The sequence below is a fragment of the Thunnus thynnus genome, chromosome 3, assembly GCF_963924715.1.
Source record: "Thunnus thynnus chromosome 3, fThuThy2.1, whole genome shotgun sequence".
Taxonomy (NCBI): Eukaryota; Metazoa; Chordata; class Actinopteri; order Scombriformes; family Scombridae; genus Thunnus; species Thunnus thynnus.
The window spans coordinates 11,538,898-11,562,016 of NC_089519.1; the positions used below are offsets into that span (position 1 = coordinate 11,538,898).

General features: G+C 37.7%; 1 protein-coding gene across 2 annotated transcripts; it reads left to right on the top strand.

The window, feature by feature from the left end:
* Nucleotides 1–3,105: 3,105 nt before the first annotated feature.
* Nucleotides 3,106–23,037, top strand: cabp2a (calcium binding protein 2a). 2 transcript variants are annotated; one of them, XM_067584168.1, is made up of 7 exons: nt 3,106–3,254; nt 3,908–4,090; nt 19,801–19,831; nt 20,400–20,534; nt 21,072–21,181; nt 21,384–21,531; nt 21,872–23,037. In XM_067584168.1, exons 1-7 carry the CDS (start codon nt 3,195–3,197, stop codon nt 21,895–21,897), a joined length of 693 nt encoding a protein of 230 aa, XP_067440269.1. In that variant the 5' UTR covers nt 3,106–3,194; the 3' UTR covers nt 21,898–23,037. The 2 variants fall into 2 exon arrangements, with proteins under 2 accessions (XP_067440269.1, XP_067440268.1); XM_067584167.1 differs by lacking the exons at nt 3,106–3,254; nt 3,908–4,090 and adding exons at nt 15,257–15,848; nt 16,205–16,426.
* The last annotated feature ends 82 nt before the right edge of the window (nt 23,038–23,119 follow it).

Genomic DNA, 23,119 nt, shown 5'->3' on the forward strand with positions numbered 1-23,119 from the left:
ATGTGAATTTATCTGCTGCTGTGACTTGCTTCCTGTTTCTTGTAATACCAAATCCAGAGTCACAGTACATTGGTACTTTCCTTTTGTTTTAGCATGGGTGTTCATAATAAGACAAAGTGTGTTTGATTTTCATTGTAATTGATTTTAAGCATATTGGCAAACCTTGTTGTTCAACTTGTGGTGTTCCACATGATTCATGAGTTACCAAGAATCAGTAGATGTAATCACCTAGGTAGATTATATTTTGCTGATTATTGAGAACTGATTACTGACAACAAATTGTTGGTATGACAAGGCATTGTTTGTAACATACTATGCCTTACTATTCCTTTTCAGTGTTTTGCATGTATGTAAAGTAGGATGTGTGGGAGATATCTAGGAACTAGATTCCATCAAAGCAAAAAGATGTAACACCACTGAAGTGTGGGAACAAGTAGAGCACAAGTAAAGAGTCATAAAGTCAGTGAGCTAACTGAGTAATGTCAGGTAAAATGTCTAAAGTTAAAGTTGGCTAACATTAGCTGCCTTAAGCTACTGGTCATACCAGACCAGGTAATGGTGTAGCAACAAACGGTGAGTGTTTTAAACTGAGCAAGGACACGTTTGATTGCTTATGAATTTATCTTTTAATTTGTAAGAAGAACAATGTGTAATTTCAACATTCAAAGGTAGTCTCACTTTAATGTGCTAATTAGCAGTACTCTAATGCTTATTTCAGATTTATTCCTGATGAATGAGCCATTCATGGACTTACGACTAGTTTGCAACTGCTGATGAATGTGTCTACCTTATTGTAAAGTGAGTGCTTTGACTGACAAAAGGTGACCCCAAGACAATGCCTGTCTCTGAGATGCTGTCAGATTTCCACTGTGCAAAGGATGAAGGTAAAATAATCTTTGCTGAACAGAAGCTAATGTGAGAGTGTTAAAGTAAATGTGTAACAGTAGCACAAGTAGAGTAGAGTCATTAAGTCAACAAACTGACACAGTAATGTCAGTTACACTGTAATATCTGTCTAGTTTGCTACCATTGGCTATCATTAGCCACCATAAAATAGTGGTCATACTAGATCAAGTAAAGCTGTAGCAACCTAATGTTTTATCTTTCATTTGAAAAGGGGCAGTGTATTTTTTCTTCTTTCAAAAGTCAAAAGTTGCACTTGCAGTTCTCAGGTCAAACTTTACACTTTTTACTCCATAAGTGGTAAGGATCGCGGAAAGGTCAAGTTCTCACTCCATTTTTCATCCATCCAGCAATTTTGTTTTCTAGTGTGTAATGAGCATTTGCATCCTCAACAGGCTGCTAGCATGACATTATCTCCAAAGATATAAGTAATTTTCAAAATAGTGACAAACTTTTCATTTGCACCAAAGCAAATAAGCATAACTTGACTGAAATTGATATTATGGTCATAATTGGAATGATATTGATAAATATGAAGTCACATTGCCCTAATTGCTCATAACCTAATGATGCTGTGGTTTGAGGTTTTGACACTTGTTGCTGTCGAATTTCTGACCCAAAGGATAAAGCATGATAAACGTGGATTTTTTTTCCAGAAATCCTTGTTCTAACAACAAATAGTACATAAAATTTAAAAATTAAATAAACAAATGACTTGGTAAACTAGACAATTGCAAAACAACTGCATTCTCACTCAGTGTGTGAGAGAGAACCCTAACCCATGAGTAAGTCCATCATTATAACCCATGTTATGCTGACAACTGTAGGCCTTTTCCACAGAAGACATGGTGACTTGTCACAGTGGGAAAAGCACAGGTGTAAATAATGAAATGAATCAAGGCTGAATTCCATTTATCTGCTTCAGTTTCAGGGTCCTGATATTGTGCATGTTGGCTCACTGTCACACTGTCATGACTTACTGAGACACTTAAATAGAACAGAGCCATCATTAATGGTTATTAGTAACACCTATGCTTATTATTACATTTCAAAATGCCTGCTGTGATAAAGTCCTACTGCTCACACCAACAGAATTATTTTTTTTAAAACATTTTAACTATATTTTTATTGAACAAGTTGTGGTTAAAAAAGTATGTTTTTTGTTTCGATGTTCAATTTGTCTATGGGAATATTCTCTTTAATAAAATGCTTTAAAGTGATGGGTCGAGTCAAGTCAAAGTGACAGTCCTCACAGTGGGAACTCCATGAGGTCTACTCAGGTATGGGAACAGTTTGGCTCTCAGTTTTCCTTCAGACTACATTGGAAATGGCTCATCCCCTTTATTTATCCTTACCTGCTCCGCTGAGCCCTTCTTTGGTTCCCTTTTGGGGATCAGTCATTTCCAAAAATCTACTTAATCCTGTTTATCAACATAAATTTAAGCTCCACTCAGTTGCAGGTGGTGTTTAATTCATGCCCCACCTATTTTATAAAGAGTGATACAATTTTATACAAACAACATATCACAATGGTGCCCTTGGCCCAAAGCAGGAGAATATCATACATTGTTGGCCAACACATTGTACATGTACGAATTGTGTTCGCTCGTGCACAGGCCCATATGGTGAATGTGATGAACAATGGGAAGTATTACAAAGTGCAGAGGATTGGGGACAAGCCTACATCAGCATTGGAACAGACGAGATCATAGAAATAGAGAGAGAAAGAGAGAGGGGGAGAGAGAGAGAGAGAGAAATACAGGATTATTGGAAATGTCATATACATGAACAGAAAATAGTGTCAGGCTCAAAAAAGACAAAATGTGTGTGTCACTGACATTTTTTCAAAATATTTGCATTTTTAAGTTAATTTCTTTCACGAGAGAATCCAGGAAAACACACACACACACACACACACACACACACACACACACACACACACAAACACACACACACATATACACACTCATATTGATTATGAAAGTAATATTAATCAACACCAAGAGTTTAAAAAGACTGTGTGTAATGAAGAAATGTACAGTGAGAGAAAACCAAGAAAAGAGCTGGATACAAGCCGACGGATGAAAAATTGAGTGATGAATGTCGATACAGGAGAAGGGATGAAAGAGAGATGAGAGAAGGAGGGGCAACAACAGTAGGAGATATGCCACAGATTATCAACCAGTGTCAGATGCTCTAGAGACACATAAAGGGGAGGAGTGGACAAGAGCGTGACAAGAGGAGAGACAGAGAAAAAGAACGTCTCTGTGCATGCAAGCCAGGCTGCAAAGATGACTGACGTGAAGAGCGTATCATCTATGGAGGAGCCAGAGGGGAAGTTAATGAAGAAGGTTAGTTCACAGTGATGTCAGAATACAGTATGACTTTGCAGTGTCCTATGTCCTGCCACTCTTCCTCTTATAAACTCAACGGTGTTGTCACAGCATCTGTCATTTGAGGCCTGGCTGGCATGGACACTAACTTATTTGTTTACTGCTTTCAAACTGAAATACCGGGTGTGTTTTACTTACTTGAAAACAATACATATCAATGGGGATTGCCATTTAGAGCAAAACTAAGAAAGTAAAACCAACAATTTCCATTTTTTTGTATGAGTCATCTTTTCTGTCCATATTCTGCAAATGCTGGAAATGCTCTGAGCTGGTACACCTATAAAGGTTATATTAAATGCTAAAACTAAGTGTGTGACCAACAGTATATGTGAGTGTGCGTGTTTTTAGTCTTAAATCTGCTGCTGCAGCTTCTCTACCTCAGCCTTTTTCTCTTTTACAGTATTTCAAGGAATGTTGGTTCATTTGATTTTGAAGTGTGCAATTCATCCATTCAGTTATTTATTCATTCATAATCTCTGCTACATAAATACATCTCTCACTCAGTTCTCTTGCTCTTGCCATTTATTTAAGTTTTGTTGCATCCTTTGCTTCTTGTAAAATAACTTTCTCTCACCTACATGTTAAATCTGTGTCTGTACACCGTTCTACAGGGTTCCATCAAAAAGAAGATCGAGTCACTTCGGCGATGGAGCTCAGCCAGTATGAAGAGGCCTCCAAAGACTAAGGCCAAGACCTTGAGTCTGTCCTCCCCCGTGGGAGACCCAGAAGACATCTGGCTGCAAGAGGGAGACAAGAGGAAACTGCGACCCATTGTTGACTCTGTCTTCGGACAGGTAGGACAGTGATTGGGCTTTATAAGGGTCTGTGTGTAAGTGCACTTCTGAAAATGACATGCCTGTGTCTGTGTGACATTGTTAGCATGCTTCACTGATGATTATAGGGAACAGGGAAGAAGAAGACCGCAAACTAGCAAAGTTTGGTGTAAATAATACAGGTTTCATAACATTCATGGAAGAAGCTTTGCAAATGTTTTATGGGGAAGGAAATGCACTCTGTATGTTTGTTAAGCAACAAGGACACATGATTCATTTGAGATGAGAAACAGTGATTGTAAGTATAATTTGGTTTACAAGAAAACTCCAGAGGGTACATTTAAATTGTTTGATTGAGTTGGCTTTCATGAAGTGAATCTTACTTTGCACGTGTCAAAGAAAAAATACAAACCAGCAATTTAAGGATTTAAGATTTTCTCTTATTAAACTGTTTTCTTTTATCTTCATGAGAAATCATCTGAGACCCATAAATATGAGAATGTAAGAATATGACACCCCAAACCTACTTGGCAATAAGCCTGTTTCTCATTCTGATTCAAATATAATAACATAGCGCACTAATTTGTAGATCACAGATATTACAAGCAGCCAGTAATGAGGAATGCAGAAGTATGTACTGGAATGCCGAGACATCATCCTGTGACCCTACTACAATCACGTTGCAAAAAGACTCCTTCCAAATCATAATATTAAGAAGGATTATTTTTTCCACATCAACTCAAGATCATGTTAAGAGTGAGGAGATGGCTGGTGAGTAGAGGACACATAATTAGATTTCTCATAGACTGATGGAAAAAAGCCAATGACCCGATGGAGACAGGCCACAGGCAAGCACAAAAAAAAAAACACAAGAACAGCAGAAAGAGGAAGTTAATTTCAAATGACATCAGAGAAGTAAGTGGTCACAATGAGACACAAAGACAGAATAATCACTCTACATGTACTGTACTGTAGATAATCAGAGCTTCAGCCTCTCATACTGATTTCACACCCTGACCTATGACCTTCCAGAGGCATGTAAACATTGTACTGTGCACATGTGAGAACATGCTGACTGTGTCTCATATGGATCAGTGAAAGTCAGTCCAGTACATTCAGGCTTTGCATATGCTTCAAAAAGTGCTCTGTTCTGTTGAATACCTGGTGGTTGTGTGTACAGTATGTGTGTAGGTGTATGAGCATGCAGGTGTTTAACATGTTTGAATGTGTGTATTCAGATGGACTCTGCTGCACTTTGTTCAGCTGTACTTGTACCCATATGCATGTACACAGCTGAAGGGAGTAGGTGTGGATTTTTTAATTGTGGTTGATTGGAATTGCCACACTTCCTTTTGTCATCAACAGCAACAGTACCTTACTCAACCCAAAGTTTGTGTCTATGTCACAAAGCCAGTGGCTTTATTCAGTTCCTGGTCAGGTTCATGCTTGTGGTTCAACTTATGATTTGAAATCTGTATAAATGCTTTAAATATTATGTAGTTTGAATTATTCCCAGTTATAATGTCTACTTGCAATTCCATTATTATTACTTAATAATAATGTAATATTAAGGCAGTTGTTACTAAGTGTGTTTTAGTGAGCTCTTGTACCTCTTTTCAGCTGTATTACAGTAAATATCTGCTCATTTGTCTATCACTGGCAGTAAAAGCAGGAGTTCATATCACATGGTTTACAAAATGTCACTTTCTAATAAATTTCTTTGCATTCACAAGACAATGGAAGACTCACTGAAAGGAAAAAGGAGGTCTTGGTGTATTTTTCTTCTCTCATGTATTTTTCTTTTTTATCCTCCAGTTCTCATTGTTCAGATGAGTCATCCATACACTCAGCAACAGATGGAATGAATGATGAGAAACTGAAGGAAGGGAGGGCTGGGATGAGGGCTGAAGAGGGATGGATGTCATAAAGAAAGAGAGAAGAGATTGATTGTGATGTAAACAGGATTTAGAGCTTTAAAGAGTGAGAGGACAAGACAGACAGACGCGCATCACTTGTACAACAGGAGAAAGAGTTAACTTGAGGCACAAAATACAATTTGGTCTTATCTTAACGCTAACAAACATGGATTTGTTCGACAGATGCAGCGCATCAAACTGTAAAGAGTCAGTTAGCGTCAGTGAGAGATTTTGAGTTTTAAAGTTGAGTCACACCACACAGTGACCTGCATGCTAATCCGTGCATTATACAAGTTTAATTACTCTGCTTAACTTCTATTTCTTACTATCAAATGCAAAACATGGCTTATAAGCCAGTTTACTCACAGATAAAAGTGTTGGTTACTACTGAGTAGGCAAATTAAACATCCCTGTGCATTATAACATAGTGTAACACAGTGTGACGAAAAGAAAAAGAAAGTTTTTTATCGTAAACAAACATGGCGATCACTATAGGTTGTAGGACGAGTGTGGTTGTTCTCACCTTGTTTTTGCTATTTCAGACCCTGACATGTACACCTGACCACTAATGTTTTCATAAAGTTTTCCAACTTCTGACACGTTCAGTGAACAGTCAACGTATACACACCGCTTTGCATTTGTTCATTATAGTAATTGTAAAGATGCGTCAGTGTGTCAATATAGGTCAACAACGTGGGTGGTGTGTTGTATTTACCAGGTGCATCTGTCATTGAAAAATATATCCCCTGTTCTGGAACAGTCTAGTCAGCAGCAGGATAAATTGTAAATAACAGGATGCCAAAGGGTGTAACTTTAAACAATGTGTTGGGAAAAAGGATTTGAACTTTTGAACTTTTATACTTTAATGTTTTGTCTGAAGTTTTATCAGTTTTATAGTCTGGTCCAGAAAAAACCTGCAAGTAAGAAAATCTGTTGTCTGTGATTTAAGTAGTAGCAGTTACATAAATTGTCTGTGAGGGGCCAGTCTTTATAATGAATAATTTTACCGTACTTTTACTAAACTTTTAAACTTTTTAACAAAATGTTTAATGCAGGACATACTCGAACAAAAATAAATATCCTACAATAGAAAATAACATGAACAGTGCCAATTAAAGATCAAAGTAGGTAAATTTAAAGTCCTCCTCGCCTGTTTTGTCTGTTTTTCTTCTTGTTCCTTCAGTTGGATGTTTGAGATTCAATTTACAGAATGATGTACGTATATGTAGAGTTTGACACTAGAAGGCTGTACATTCGTCTGCTGAGGGGAGAAAGTTTCTCCGTGCTGATCATAAATCTCACTTTAAGACATGTACCTGGCAGGTACAATCATAATTTTATGGCATCACAACTAGTTTGGAGCCAACTGTGCTCTAGTATACAACTTGCACAAGTGTGATGTGGAAACTTGAAGCCTCCAGTGCACAAACACTGAGGATGGACTTTACAGTGAAGTAGGAGACATCTTGAGTCCAACAAAAAATATTTGCATATTCATAGATTCAGATTTTTCAATGAAGGATAAGCAATAGATGTAATTAGGTAGGTAAACTAGGTAATTTAACTTTTTTGTTGAAAAAAACATATCAGACACAAATCACAGCAAGGTTAGGTCAATATTGTATAAAAATCTAATTGTGAAAACAAGAATATCCAAATATTCATATATTTGAAAAATCATCCAATGACGTAATTGATTACTGAAAATAAATAATACATGTAAGGCAAAGACAGTCTGACGTTAAACAGGATTCAGCCTCTGCTGCATCGATTTTGACCACTCTTTTTTTAACCTGTCTCACAACTCCCATAACTTTATGGAACTGCAACATTAAATTGGCTTAAGTAGCTCTTTAAAATGGGTTCATTTTTGCATTTATTCATCAACTGCTTTTACCAAACTTTAATGGAGTGTAAAACATTTCACAGAGAATTTCATCCACAAAATTGAAAGGAAACCCTTGAAAGGATGTCAGTTGTCCACTGAAATACTGTGCGTCATGCTCTGAACCATAGAAATAATACAGTATTCTGCCTTTTAGAGATTTTCAAAATAACTTTAAGGAAACATTTAACAGTTGTTAATCAAATTATAGATTTAGACAGTGAGCTGAATTTTTACTCGCAAACCTCAGTATTTGTAGAAAATGAGAACAGTGTTATGAAAACAAGAGCAGCTTTATTAGACAGAATTAGTTGATGGACCTTTACCCCTTTGAGCAGCGACAGTTTTGTCATATACTCATGGATAGAGATAAAGAACAGGTAGTTCCAGCCTTTTTGTAATTTTCTATCTATTATTATTTTCTTTGCAGAGAATTTATAATCCACTGGACCTCTAGGACCTTAGAGAAAACTCAAATCAAACTTTTAGGTCAAATGACAATGCATGAACTAAATCTGGACAGGTGCAAAAGGAATTATCTTCCTTTTGGGAATGGATAAGTGGGCGAGAATGAGAGCAGGGACTGTGGAACAGTCCAGACAGCCATATGTGGCTGCAGTCTGTAAAATCAGGTTAAAATCGGGTTAAACTGAAATCCTCCACTGACTGTACCAGCACTTTTACCTTACCTTATATGAATATTGCTGTCAGCACACTTACTCTGGGATGTTGATCAAAGTTCAAGACTGATTGAGGTTTCATTAAGTAATACTTAATAATGTATATAACAGATGTATAGTCCTTATCTGTTTTTGCTTCTTTCTTTCTATCTCTGTTCTTGATCTCCTCCTCAATCTCAGTATGTTTCTGGGTCTTATACAAACATACACAGACTATTTGGTGAAGTGATGTTAAATAGTGTGTCCTCTTGTGAAATAGAACTGAGCAATTCTGATGTTGAGTCAGAACCATAGAATGTATAAAAATAATGGACGTAGTCACCGTGATGTCAACCACTGGTTTGTGGACTCCTGTTTTGAAGCCTCGAGTTTAGCATTTTGACTGTCGCCATCTTGGATTTTTGGTGCCAGAAGTGATGAGAAGTAACCATATTTGGACAAGAGGGTGGAGCTGACCCTAATGCTAGTTGCTAGCTTGGTTAGCAGGGTGCATTTACAGCCTACGGTTAACTGTGATAATGCTAATGCTAATTTTTGCTAGCAAAAAACAGGCTTAAAACCATTAAAACAAAATTTACCAGAAAAACTTAACATCTGATTCCCTAGTGGGTCTTTTAGTTCAACCAAACACTGTAACAAGTGTTACAGTTGACTTTCATGAACTGAAAACACACTGAAATAGCTACAGCTACAGCTATGCCTATACTCTGTGAATGTGGAGTTATGCCATGATTACATTACCTAACCAACATTGTCGCTGTGGTAGCAACTTGTCAATCACAACTTAGCCATGCCTTAAAGCGTACCTTGCTTTATTGTCTATTGTACTCTAAATGGGGCCGAAATTTACAAAATGAACATCATGATGCATTGAAAAAGACTTCAAACTAGCAATTGAGACCATAAACTCAAGTCTTTACTGAGGTAATAAATAAAGTTAGAAGTAGGATCATTTTCTCATAGACTTCCATACAATCGGACCTCTTTTTTGGAGCCAGTGGAGTCATCCCCTACTGGCCATTAGAGAGAATGCAGGTTTAAATAACTTCCGCATTGGCTTCACTCTTCAGACCCCAAGCTACCCGCTTGGTCAGGACCAGCTTCAGTCAGTTAATGGATAGATTGGCTTTAAATGCATCTCACCAGGTTTCACGTGTTAAGTGGTTGGACTTAAAGCTGCATTCATTGATTTTTTTTTTCTTTCTTTTGCAACTCGGGGGCAGCAGAAGAAATTCTTACCTTTTTTAAATTCCTATGTAGAACATGTTTGCTAACAACGGCATATTTACATACCCAGGAGATAGAGATCAACCTTAGCATTCATTTGGAGTTGTGGCTCTGGCCACTTGGTGGACAAGAAGCCAAAATTCACTCTTTTTTTTTTTCTTTTTTTAGAACTGTTTTGGTCTCCACCCCAAGAATAAATATCTTTATCTCTATCTCTATATTGTAACCATGACGATGCATATATATGTCATTCTAGAGAGCATAGATAACAACGTATTTTGTCATTTTGTCAACTTTCAGGACTTGTTGTTTGAGGGCCTTACATATAAGAGTCAGGTCTGGACTCATCAATTATATTATTATTTTCTTCTATCATTCTGTTGACAGCGCCATTGTGTTGTCCCTCATAAATGTGTGGGTTTTGCATGTGTTGGATGATTTCAGCCTTCATCTGTTTGCTGTGGACATTGACTGTGTATAAATATGGACAATGCATTTCCACTTCCTACCGCTATGCAAAAGTGAAACCAAAATATCTCCTTTCTGAGAGCTGCCATCTTGCTTGTGTTATGTCATTTGGAGCCAGAATCTGCACAGCAGGGTCGGGTGGCAGGATGACAGCCTGCAGGGTTCACCGCATCAGCTGTCCTGCCGCCCTGACAGAGGTTTAAGAGCAGCTGTCACAGCTGTCAATCATGTCATCACACCCCCTTTTTATATCATCAAATAACTAATTAAAAACAAACTTATAAGAAAAATGAGCACTTGGACATACATCAGTGTGTACCTAAACTGACAGAAACATCTTTGGGAAAAATTTATTTGATGTGTATTTTGATTTTTTTAGTTTGGCTCATGTAACATGGAGGGGGCGTACAGCAGCCAGCCACCAGGGAGTGATCAAGTTGTTTTGGCTTCACTTTTGGGGAGCTGTCATGACATCCATATTTATATACAGTTGATGACTGTGGGCCATGTTGGTGGCACACCTCAAAGTCATATTAAGTCAACTGGGTTCATCTTACATCTGTCTTAGCAGACATGCCACATAAACTCATTTGCTAAAGAGATTAGCTCACGTTCATTCAGAAGGCATTGTTTGATGTGAATCGGTGGAGTATACAGACAAAGACTGAATGAGAGGATGAGCTTCTTATATTTCTATGAAAGCACTGGCATTAGAAAAGGCTTAATATACACATAGGAGTGCTTTTACACTTGTAATGCACTGGGATTATGGTACCAGCCTTGTGGGAAATGCAGGCTAGAAATTTCAGAATCACAGTTTAATGACACTGATACTATGTAGGCTGAAACTGCTATACCGCTAATCACAATATGATGTTGATGACTGCAAGACTGCTCTATTTTTTGTAAAACTTTGGTTGTTTGCAACATGCATCTACGTAATCATAGTTGAGTCATATTTGCTGATTTGAAGCCTCTGTTATAAATGTGTGTTCGTATGTCAGCGTGCATATGTAAGCATGCAAATACATGTGAACACATACCATCTCAGCCAAAATGTTTGACTTGACCCGCACCAAAGCTGTTAGCATAGCATTGCATGCAAAATCCCAACTTTTGGAATCTGTCCATCATGTTGTTTACTGCACCAGCACTGGATTTTCTGTTGGCCTATCTTCAAACCTTGTCTTTCAGGCATCTGGTCTGCTTGCTGTTGTCGAGGGATGGGGCATGAATTTTCACCCAACTGCTCTGTTTTGGATTTTATCACTGAAAAGCTTTCTGTTCACGCCAAGTTTTTTTGTCGAGATGAGTATTTGTGCTTTTTTTCCCTCTTCTTCACTGAGCAAGACAAAACCAATTCCACTATCTTGTTCTGTGCCCATGTGCTTTTCTGCAAGTGTCTGTGTCTACTTTATTTGTATGTAACTCTTTACATTTGTGCAAGACATCTCCCACTTAAAACCACCATAGACTGAAGCCATTGTTGCGCTTGATCTGAAGCATTTTATGCATGTTTGTGAAATGTAAGATAGGAAACAATGCAGGAAAAAGCCCATTACAGGACTGAAGCTTCCATTTGCTAATCTGGTGGGCGTCCAGCTGGATCAGTGGGCTAAGGCACATACAATTATATAACTGAGACATTGTAGATTCAAATCCTTTGTCGCAAGTCATCTCATCACTCTCTGTCCTCTCTACTTAATAGATTCTCTGTGGAAATTCAATTTTTTTTAATTCCCCAAAGTCCATAGCAAGGTCAGACCACAGGGTCAAGTATGTGGAGCTGGTGGAGATTCAGTGATTGGTGCTTGAAAGATTTTCCCTTTCAACATCTCCCTTCTCACAATTCCACTCTGTTCTCCTCGCACTTTCTGCTTTGTGTGCTGTCTTGATCATTTCAAACATTTCCTAAAACTAAAATGAACTGATGTCTTCAATAGCAAAGCATTAGGCTGACATCTAGTGTTGGCCATTCAGTGTTACGGCTAAGCACAGGTTCATCTTTGCATCAGCAACAAGCTGAGCTTTGCTGCACTCTTCTGGTCATATATTGACAGTGTAAAGTGTAGGACAGCTGCTCATAGATGAATATTTAATCCTGTTAATGTACCAGATGAATTAAAATGTGTAGGTGTTTTCTCTTCTCACAAGCTTAGCATGCTGAAGCCAGAAAAAAAAAAAAAACTTCAATGATCAGAGAAGAAATATAGAAAGATTTGCACGGAAAAGGATGCTGTGGTATGAAAAGAAGAAGAAATAAAAAAAGAATAAAAAGAAACACAATTTCAAGAGTAGAATATAAAGGGATTAAACAGAGGAAACAGATCCAGTGAAGTGAATGGTCTTCATAGGAAGATATGGGGAAATGTAGAAAAACACCAAAAATGTGTTAGTTCTCCTAAACTGACCACAGAGGATTAGAGCTGCAGGCACTCAGCTTGGGCCTTACACGTACTGCGCTAATCTCTGGCACACATACAGCACCACATGACTAGCATACAACAGGGAACAACACACACACATGCTGTATATACCCCCTCCACACACACGCACACACGCACATGCACATGCACACAGTACATACAAGCATACAGTCGCGTTTCCATCACTTCAGTGGACATTATATTGATTTACACTCATTTCCTGGAGACTTACCCTAAATCCTAATCTAACCATTACCCTATACATATAACCCTAACCTTACCTTAACCTTAAACCAAGTCTTCATCATCTTTTACAGTTTTTCTCAATCACTTACACACCATAACTGCTTATTAAATTGCTTACTAAATATCCCAAACCATGACATCATCTGCCAAAAGACAGACCCATTTCCCAAAACTCTAAACACTATTGCCCTGTTTTCACTCATGTGCTCATTTAGAAAGCGCTGGCATTCAATATCATTGAATAATTAACACACAGTTCTCCAGGTAGAAACACTACGAGTCAAAATTGTTCACACACCAATCAGGACCTCAGAATAGATAGATAACAGGGCCATGGGCCACAAAGACTTGACGCAGAGTAGATGTGATTTCTTTATTTATGTACAAACTGTTTTTTTCATTGGTTTATATTGGTAAACACATGGAAATGATTTTACTGTGCTCTATGTTTTTATGTTTATTGTATTCTTTCGTCTTTATCAGTTACCTATTTTTACAGTACATTTACTTTCTCACTCAATTTCAGTTTAATTTACTACAGTACATTGAGGAATTAAACATTTTGAAAATGTATTCATGTGTTGTATCTCTATATTGTGTTCATCATGGAAAGACGTTCTGGGGGAAAACTATAAGCACCATTATTCATTGCACTATCAGCTTCTTACAGTGGTGTTTTGAATGGATCTTTTCAGTGTGTAATGGCTGTTTTGTGTGTGTGTATTTGATGGTTTTTGTGTGATGTCTTAAGGCAAAGATTGGTTTAGATGTAAGATTAAATGGTTTTGAGTGGAGAGTTTGGTTTTGACATGGAAGTTTGAAGTTTGTGAAGATGAGCGTGCAGTTTTGCATTTGTGTCTAGAGTTCTGAGGAATGGAGCATAATTTCAAGAAATGTGTCTTAGCAATCAAGAAAAACTGTAATGGCTTACGTAATGATGACTTGACTTTTTGTCCTCAAAATGGAGGGAAATACACATTGTTACTGTGATAACATATTTATGTCCCCACAACATGAGTAATGCATGTACAAATACCCAGTCTTAACATCCATATTGTAGTTGCTGGACTAAATTTAGCATCAGACAATGTATAAGAGGGAAGTATGGAGTTGCAGTTCATGAAATCACATGAAATAAAGCCTGATCACAACTGCAATTTTAATCTATTTGAAAGTGTGAAAAGGATTATACAGTCCTCGTAGCAGCAATTGCACTGCAGCTCTGCAGTATCTACATAATGAAAAGATATTGCATTTCTTTACTGAAGTGAAAGAAGTATCAGCACAACATTTATGTAATATATAGAGTGTATAATATATAGTGTTCAGTTTTGCTGTCGGGTAACGAACCTCACATCTCCAGTTTTGGGATTTTCATGCAGTTTTATAATGAAATATAGGAAAGAAGGAATGATGAATAGAAGGAAGGGAAAAAAGAAAGGGAAAGGAAAGGATGCAGAGCAGGAAAGAAAGAAGAAAAGTAGAATGAAAAATTAATGAACAACAAAGGAAAGTCTTGTACAAATTGAGAAAATTCTGCCTAAATGATTTGTGTCAAAGATTTTAAAAAATATATGTGTTGATATACAAATAATTATGTCACATTGAAGCCACTAGGTGTACAATTTGTAATTTCCTTTCTTTGGTGGCATCTGATGCCACTTAGATTAAAAACTTAGATTACCTTTTGTATTCTTAACCAGAATAACCTGCTACCAGACTGTAATACCTACTGTGGAGGGAAAGTTTACAGAAAATATAACTGAACTGTTTAATGAATAAATGAAACGTGTTTTTCTTTTTTAAATACTCAAAATTCTCTACCGTGTTTGGTTGAGGGCTTTTCAAAAATTTCTTAGGTGGATGAGATCTGCTTTGGGAATTTGACCTTTTCCTCACTTTCACTGTAAGAGTAGAGAGTTTACACTCTCTGTTGTATCTTCTATTTCATCAGTCTCACCATTTCACTACATCTGCCTCTCTTGAACTTCAAAAGGGACTGAGTAAGATAAATATTCCTCCTCTATGTCTCCCACTTCAAGCCCCTACTCCCCAGGCCAACATCACTCTTTTCCTCTAATCTGAAATGCCAGGGATTAAACAGACAGCCAACTCCCCATCCATAATTCTACCCATCCCCTCCCCCTTTCTCTCTCTCTGTCTCACACACACACACACACACACACACACACACACAGAGTTGTACCAGACTAGTCATTTTGAGACCATAAGCACAATGTTTGAGAGAGGCAAAAGTGGGTTGGATGGATTAGATTAAGTTGGTCCAAATTCAAGGGATCACTCGTGGTGAGAGGGGGTGACATAAATAAAAAAAAAATGTATGTGTGTTTGTTTGATAGAGAGGCAGAGAGAGAGAAAATGGTCGAGTCATGTAATCAGAGCCAGAGTCTGGCAGCAGGTTGTTTCAGCCCAGATATCAACCAGCTCTCCAACCCCACCCCGTCAATCTCCAGCACCCTGCTACTATTCCATATCACACTACACGTCTCAAAGCTCAACATGACAGCCTCCAACAACCTATAGGAGTTTAGGATTTAATGCAACATCAGAAGCCTACCTTGCCTCTCACCGGACCAATAGGATCTTGGATTGTGGCACGTGCACTGAGAGGAGTCCTCATTTGCTTTCAGTAGTAGTGGTGCAAGTGGAAACGTTTGCTTTCGCCTCACTGGGTGTTGAAAGGCGATGCCCTGTGGGATGCACTGGATGTAGTATGTTGTTGAATTTTGGAATTTTATGTGACTATTGAGCAGAGAGGGAGAGAAAGTGGAAAAGAAGAAGAGAAACAGGGGAGAAGTGAGGGGACAAACGAGGAGGAAAGGGAGGGGGGAAGACAGGAAGAAGTAACAAGAGGGCAGGGTGATGGGAAACATCAACAAGGCATCTAAAAAGAACAGTAAGAGGAATACGGTAAGGAAGAATTCAATTGTTTTTAACTAAGAAAAATAGATTTATCAGTGTATTAAACTGAATATGTAAGATCATTCTTAACATGTTACATTTAGATATCAATATCTAAACTTAGAAGTCTGCGGAAGTTTTAATTTCTCAGTTGCATTTCAGCAGAACAAAATTCCATAACTAATTATCAGATGCAACAATTTGCAGTTCAATAATGATACATAAATAAATGTATCATATTGTAAATCTTAATGTATAACTGTCGTAACAGTAGGTAGCGTGAATTAGCCAGTTTCATTGCAGTCAGTGGAATTTAAGCAGTAATGTTCTCTGTTTCCTGATCTGGCTCATTCCCCTCCTCTAAGGGGGTGTCACCTGTCGAACGAAGCAGCACCCCATTGGCTGCAGCCATGCTGGGGGGTCTGGCTGGTGCAGGTGAGGTGGACACAGACGAGGAGGAGGAAGGAGGGAGCGAGCGGGATTTTGAAGAGCCGCTGTGCGCTCTGGTTAAGAACTGCAACATGCTGCACAACATAGTGGGGCCTGCTTGTATCTTCCTCAGACAGGGCTTCGCACAGAGCCAGCTTGTATGTATGACTCTCACGCACACACTCGTTTGACCACACACACACAGTTCAGTTGGAATTATCATAGCTAAAATCTCTTCCATAAACCTCTTCATCCATCTCCATCCATTTTCATAGTGCCCTCACTGTCCAAAGAGAGGTGACGTTAAGGTCATCTGTTAGTTCAGTGACATCATCACAGCCTCCTCATCCCGTCTCCACCAATGAGAAAGAAAGAAAGAAAGAAAGAAAGAAAGAAAGAAAGAAAGAAAGAAAGAACATTTAAAGGGTCACTTACACATATTGTATTTCCTATAAGAGTGCTGAGCTGTAAAAAGAGAATAATTGATAGTATAACTGATTATACTATAACGGCAGAGTAACTGGCCTCACAATTTGTCCAGATTGTAATTTAGATCATAAATTCTCTTTCTAACAGCACTGGAGATATCAGGCACACTTCCAAGTTCAGATTAATGTCTTATGTAGAGAAAGGAGATGTGGCAGAGATCAATAAAAGAGTAATTTCCTGAGTTTGCAGCCAGCAGCACTAATTGAAAAGAGCCATTAGGAAAGAGGTGTAATCACTGATCACAGTTGCTTTACTGTGCTGGAGGCTCCTGAGATATTGGCTGACCTTGGGTTGAGACTAGAGGACAAATTGAATAAAACAATATACTGTTTTATTCTGAATATCATTCATGCATGATGTGATGTCATTTATATATTCTTCCACTGTAATGGTGTGTTTTCGGTGAATGAATAAATGTAATTCCATTGCAAAAAGATGAAAGCTATGGGGCCGTGTGCAATGTTAAGTTCTGACACTATTTTTTCATATGGCTAAACAGGAGTGTTAATGTCTCTTACTGACAGTCTGACACTTTGTTTAACTCCACATGTGTAACAGTTTCAAGGTGACCAACTTTATTTCAAAATGACTCTTTTAAAGCTGTTTTAATAGTTTTATATTAACAAGGTATCAAATGACTACATGTAATGTGAAATATGTCGCTCGTAGTGCACAAACCCACAGGGAATTATCACCCCACTCTACAGTTTCCCTCAGCTCTACAGAGTCATTGTTATTGTTTCTTGGCTCGCAGCTTCACTGTTTTGGTTCAGTCTCGTTGCTCTCATCAACTGATAAACCCACTGTACACTACAACAGGTCAGAACTTGAATATGTGAATTACATGCACAAATATTCCCGAATGCTACTGTGAAAGACCAGCAAGAAACACTATACCTCTTTGTATTCATATGTGTGAGCGCACAGTTAGCTTCTTTCCCTTCAAGAGTGACCTGCAATGACGGGTCTAGACTTTTGGGGGCAAACATTAGTTACTTTACCTTGATCAGAGTCACAAATAACAGTCTAGCAGCATGGCTGAAGGGAGAACAATGTCAGTCTGTCAGTCTTGGCAACTTTTGGATAGATTTACTACAGTCATTGAAGGCCTGCAGAGAGAGAATTGTAGTCACTATGGTGATCTACTGACTTCATCTAGTGCCATCATCAGGTCAAAATTTTTAATTTGTCCACTACTTTGTTTTATGACCAAATACCTACAAAACTATTGTCATCTATCCCCATCAAGCTCAGCTGTTTGGTGCTAATTAGCAAATGTTAGCATGCTAACACACACAACTAAGATGGTGAACATCATAAACATTATCCCAGCGAAACATCAGCATGTCAGCATCATCATTGTGAGCATGTTAACATGCTGACGTCATGAACTTGTAGGACAATTTCCTGATCTTACTTAAAGTCACGGATTGAGGAAAGAGATGAGATTCCTCGACGGAGTCCATAGATTAGTCTATGAGATGGATAGGGTGAGACTGATAGCCTTTACTGGTTATTAATCCCTCATAATCCCGTTTGTTCTCTAAAATGGCAAACTAAAAATAAGACATTGAATCGATGCTGAGCAGCAGAGTATGACTATGTCTTGGACTGCTATTGAGAATTTTGTGTACACACTGCAAACCAAATTTCCTCTGGGATAGTAATAAAGCTCATCATAATTGTATGTATAAAGGTCCTAGTTTGCCTTTGCACCCTTTCCTCTTGGGTGGCATTTAAGTTTTACTACATCATGAATTACTGGAATCTTCTCTGATGTTTTTCTTTAAACTTTAAATCTCTGTCACTGTTTTCTTAGACATTTTCTGAGGTGATCAGTGATTGTAGTGGTTTGCGAATGAAAGCAGCAAAACCAAACAAATTGGGAACAGCAACTAAAATATTTGCTTCTGTGGTTCAACTTAGCTCAACCTGACAGTCACAAATTTTAGCAAAAGTGACAACAAGCAAAATGATATGTGTCTGTTTGCCACATATTCATGTGTGGAGCATGTGCAGGTGTGTTAATGTTCGTTCAATCAAGTGCTGGCTGGACCACAGTGCAGATGCTGATGAAAATAAATCAGCGGCAGATAGGGAAATGAAAAACCGATAAGCCTTTGTGATTTGTAATACAATTTAGCTCTGTAATCTCTCTGCCACTGTTCTCTCCCCTGCATCCTTTAATCCAGCCCTGTATTATTCCTGCTGCTGATGTCACAGCCTTGCAGAACACGTCGTGAACAGACTTATCCCAAGCATCACCTCCGTCTATGCCATCACACTGGGGAGCCAATTCACCATCAAACTTAAAATTGTTTTTTGTGCGTGTTTTTAGCGAAAATTGCTGCTGAAATCAGAGCAAACACTAACTACCTTTTACTATAGGTTTATTGATTTTTGAAGATAATAATTTATTTTATAATTTCTCAAAGTTTCGTTTAATTATATTTTTCACCAATTTACTTAAACTTACTTAAACATGGGTGGGATTCTTTGGTTTCTCAGAATTTTATCAACACATAAACATTTTCATCAGCTTTGTTGTGTGCGTACAGGTGTGTGTGCTCCACTTCTGCGTGTTTGGAAAGTGAGGGAAGGGCTAAAGGAAGTCTGCATACTTATACATTGTGTTTTTACATCATACTGTACACTTTCAATGCTTGTTATGCAGCATATGCACAGCAGATTTTTAAAGCTTCTGCACCAGCAAGCGCAGGATGAGATTGGACATGAGCTTGTGTAGCAGGCCGACTAAAAGGGTTATTAAGGTCAGTCCGATCAAAAACCAAATAATCCTGTAATAGAATCTCTGCTCAGGCAGATGAACATGAAACAAAAAAAGCTTCATAGAAGCGAGAGGAGTGAGTGAGCAGAACTGCAAAAAGCTGAAGCACTAAAATGTTTGTTTCGTCATTGTGACTGTTGTACTGTATGTGTGAGACAGAACAAGATGCACAGAGTGAGACTGAACGTGTGTGTGTAAACTAACTAGCTGTCTATTTCTCTATGTGTGTTCTCTCTTCTATCCATACAACTGCAGGACAGAGATCTGCGACCAGAGGAAATGGAAGGTACAGAAATATCAAATATCTAATCCAAATTCATCTCTTGACTGACCCGCCTTCTTTTCAATCCCTGTGTTTAACTGTGAAATCTGAGATGTGTGCTTTATATCGAAGAACTGTGTAAAACCAAAGTGAATTTAAATGAATTTAATTTAATAGTCAATTTAAGTCTAGGTCACACCTCCAAAAATAATTCTTAATTTGATAATGTATTGTTTTATTACTATAAAATAAATAAATAAGTAAAAACATAATTGTTGAATTGCTTTAAAAGTTTTGGAGACAATTTAATTGAACAGAATTCACAAATTAGAATTCCTCAATTTAACTGGAAAATCCAGGTACTGGTCTTTAACCAAGTTAGCATTGCAAAGTCAACATTTTTTTTACATTGTTATTGTAAAGTTCCAATTACAATGTGACATAATGTTGTGATAGACACATCAGTATCAAACTCATCACCCCCACCATGATTGTATGTTTTTACTGGTTACTGTTTGAAAGATGCTATAATCAATTCAAAAACATTCGGATGGCAATCTGTCTCTCTCACACACACATGTATTCCCTGCAGAACTACGTGAGGCATTCAGGGAGTTTGACAAAGACAAGGATGGCTTCATCAGCTGTAAGGACTTGGGCGAGTGCATGAGGACTATGGGATACATGCCAACAGAGATGGAGCTGATAGAACTCAGCCAGCAGATCTGTAAGTCCTGCTATGTGTGTGTGTGTGTGTGTGTGTGTGTGTGTGTGTGTGTGTGTGTGTGTGTGTGTATGTATATATATATATATCTATATCTATCTATATATATATATATATATATATAGATAGATAGATATATGTACGCTGACAAAGGTGAATATAAATAATGTTGAATAATTTAGTACACATAATGTTTAGTTACAGAATTGACCTACCGTCACCATGTAAAGCGAATGTCTACAAGCTGTGGAGAGGACATGTTTTGGTCTATCATATAACCTGGTGGTATTTACCTGGTGCTGATGGTATGAGTGCTCACTGTACAATATTTCCATTACTTATGACTCTTGGGGTTCAGTATAACATTAAAACTTAAACTTCCCATAGAACTATGAATTGCAAAAAAGTGTTACATTTGATGTTATTACATATATTGGTCACAAAAATAAGGTTCTTACTGTAATAACTTGCCTGTTTAGCACCAAACAGAGATCAAGTAACAATTTATTTTGTATCAAATCAAATGCCCTTGCCCTCTAGGTGGCGGCAGAGTGGACTTTGAGGACTTTGTGGAGTTGATGGGTCCTAAGATGCTCGCTGAGACTGCAGACATGATTGGAGTCAAAGAGCTGAGGGATGCCTTCAAAGAGGTCTGCATTATGGTCATTGCTATCAATTACAAGCCCCCTACTTGAATGTAGCCAATAACATATATGAATTTATAGCCAAAAAGCCCATCTACATTGCATGTGGGACCCCCTGAAAATGCCTTTCCCTCACTTTTACTTCTTACACATCTTATTTTCTATGTATTTTTCTTTCTTTTCTCTCTACCCCATCCATTATTTCCAGTTCGACTCAGATGGCGATGGTCAGATCAGCCTTGGGGAGCTGAGAGAAGCCATGAAGAAGCTGATGGGAGAACAGCTCAACCACCGCGAGATCGATGAGATCCTGCGAGATGTAGACCTCAACGGGGATGGACAGGTGGACTTTGAAGGTGAGTGAAGAGGGGATTGTAACTTCAGTTAAGGAAGCTGAGCAATAAAAAGAAGAGTAAATGAAGCAAGGAACATGGAAAAGAGGATTACCTTGTTTTTCCAAAAATTAAACTGAAAAGACAGGCACCTGAAATTACTTTTAGGTCATTTTAGGGTACAATTCTTGAAAAATAATGCAAATGGTTATTTCAGGCATGACAGAGAGCTCTTAAGAATTCATTCAGCATCCAAGAAAACAAGGATATTAGATGGATTGTCTGGCTAAGGGCAGAAGACATACATTTAAAGGAGATGCTATCCTTTTTCTTAACCAATGACAATAACTTTTTTTTCCCTCAGAGTTTGTGCGAATGATGTCTCGCTGACTCTTCACCAAACTGTTTTCTGCTGCACTGAACACAACATGGACCAGACTGCACACTGTTAATGTTCTTGTAATTCTTCTTCATGTACAAAGACTTCTTGGTGTCTGTTCTGTATTTTATTTTCTGTCACTTCCATCATCTCTCGAGTATAAGACAATCCCTTCAATGTGTTACCGTTGAATAAATGTAATGTGTATTTACTGTAACATGTGATGAGAGATTATGAAGAGAGTGACAGCTCAGCAAGGAGATGGTTTAAATCAAAGCTGTGGTTAGTTTAGAGATTAAATTAAATTTGATTAATTTAAGCTGAGAATCACTAGCAACACTACATATGAACTGAAACAATATGCAAGTTTGTAGTACATTATTAACTTGAAGGGTTTCTTTCATACCCATAGCAGTATCTAGTCACCTGAAGTAGTTGGGGTTAGGATTCACCATAACCCTGACCCTAACCCTAATGCTAGGTTTGGGTTTAGTTGTCCCAACCCAATACAATGGTGATAAATTGACTTTGTTTTGTTCTGCTCATAGCATTGAAGAATTACATTTTTAATTAAAAGTGAACAGCAAATCAGAGATTGATAGCTCAAAACACAGACAAATGAAAACAAATCCATCTACATGGCTATATACCACTAGAGGTAAGTGAGCAAATATGTTTTTACATAGTTTGATTGAACTGACCCTTTAAATATCTAGTTTACCAAATTACTTGGACTTGGATCTAAAGTCAGATGTAACATTAATATAAATGTGAGGACTTATTATAAGAATATCAATAATGCCACATCTAAAATCTTCAATCCAAATTTGGATTTAACTATTATGATTGTGACTGTGATATTGTTGTAGTATAAATAGCAAAAGTGAGTGCTTTCTTAATAATAATTGAGATTATATTATATACATCTTTATTGTACAAACTACCACATGAATTCACAACATATCAATTATTTTAGCTTTTTCTTCAGGCGGCCTGTCAGATGTGCACTTTTGATATAATTCTACATAGGCAATTAAAATTTTTACAGATGCTGTAAGATTTAGATGTCAAATATCTTTTTGATACAGATTTGATAACACTAATAGGATGTTTTTTGGTGTCTACTACACATCTATACACTTCAAATGAATGTCCATACTTCTTTCCCTGTTCAGGTGGAAACTGACTGACAGACTGTCTCAAAGTATATTTTTTGCAAGCATATATACATGT